At 45.5% G+C, this 1,051-nt stretch overlaps 1 protein-coding gene across 1 annotated transcript; it reads right to left on the bottom strand.

Annotated features, from left to right (window-relative positions):
- LOC134378554 (trace amine-associated receptor 6) lies at positions 1-1,051 on the bottom strand. The gene has a single exon (XM_063097775.1). The coding sequence runs from the start codon at positions 1,049-1,051 to the stop codon at positions 11-13; it is 1,041 nt and encodes a 346-aa protein (XP_062953845.1). The 3' UTR covers positions 1-10.

Raw genomic sequence — 1,051 nt, 5'->3', positions numbered from 1 at the left:
ATCCAATTGCTTACATCTGTTCAGAGAATAAATTCATGGTTGCTGAACTGTTCTTTAAAACCTGACCACTCGCAATAACTTTTATGGCTTTCCTAAACCATGGGTAAAATACAGCATAAATCAAAGGATTCATGGCTGAGTTATAATAAGCACACCAACAACAAATCTCGTAAATATAGGCAGGGGTTATAAAGCCCATAAAGGCATCAATTAATGAATCAATACTATATGGTAACCAAGAAATCATAAATGCTGTCACTGTGACCCCTAGGGTTTTAGCTGCTTTTCTCTCTCTTTTGGCCACTCTGGCTTTGTAACTTTCTGAAGATGATTCTGTTTTGCAGCCAGTATTTTCAATCTTTTTAGCCTGTTTTTTAGCCACAAGAAAAATATTACCATAGAGAATTATCATAACAAGTGTAGGTATAAGGAAGGATAGAAAATCTATTAACACCCAGTTTTGATTTACAACTGTCTGACATCCTCCTACACAGTTGAGGGCACTGGATAATTCCTCCAGCCCATCATCATAGGCACCCGTGTAGAACACGGCACCGCTGTACACCAGGGGCAGGATCCAGGAGATGCTGATGCAAATTCCTGACACACGCACCGTGAACTTGGTAGGATAGACCAGAGGGTCTGTAACAGCGATGTACCTGTCGACGGAGATGAAGCACAGGTGGAAGAGAGAAGAATAACAAAATGCCGTATCAAAGCATGTGTGGAAAGTACAGAAACTTTCCCCAAAGTACCAGCAGCTCTCCACGGTCCTGACCATGCTGAAGGGCATCACGGTCACACCCACCAAAAAGTCAGCACAGGCCAGAGAGGCGATGAGGAAATTGGTTGGAGAGTGCAGCTGCCTGAAATGAAGGATTGAAATGATCACCAGGAGGTTTCCAAGCACGGCCAGCACAGTCCCAAAGCCAAACACTGCATACAGAATGACCCGGGGCCCCGACGCGTAGGGAGTTTTCACGCAGGAGCCGTTCACGTTCTCGTAGCAGAGCTGCTCGGCTGCAGGTGGGGGCGAGCTGCTGCTCACCAT

The sequence above is a fragment of the Cynocephalus volans genome, chromosome 5, assembly GCF_027409185.1.
Source record: "Cynocephalus volans isolate mCynVol1 chromosome 5, mCynVol1.pri, whole genome shotgun sequence".
NCBI classification, from domain to species: domain Eukaryota; kingdom Metazoa; phylum Chordata; class Mammalia; order Dermoptera; family Cynocephalidae; genus Cynocephalus; species Cynocephalus volans.
This window is presented reverse-complemented; position numbering and strand designations above follow the sequence as displayed.

Bases quoted from the DNA above. Each gene is read 5' to 3' on its own strand.
- LOC134378554 (XM_063097775.1), bottom strand. From the start codon at position 1,051: ATGGTGAGCAGCAGCTCGCCCCCACCTGCAGCCGAGCAGCTCTGCTAC.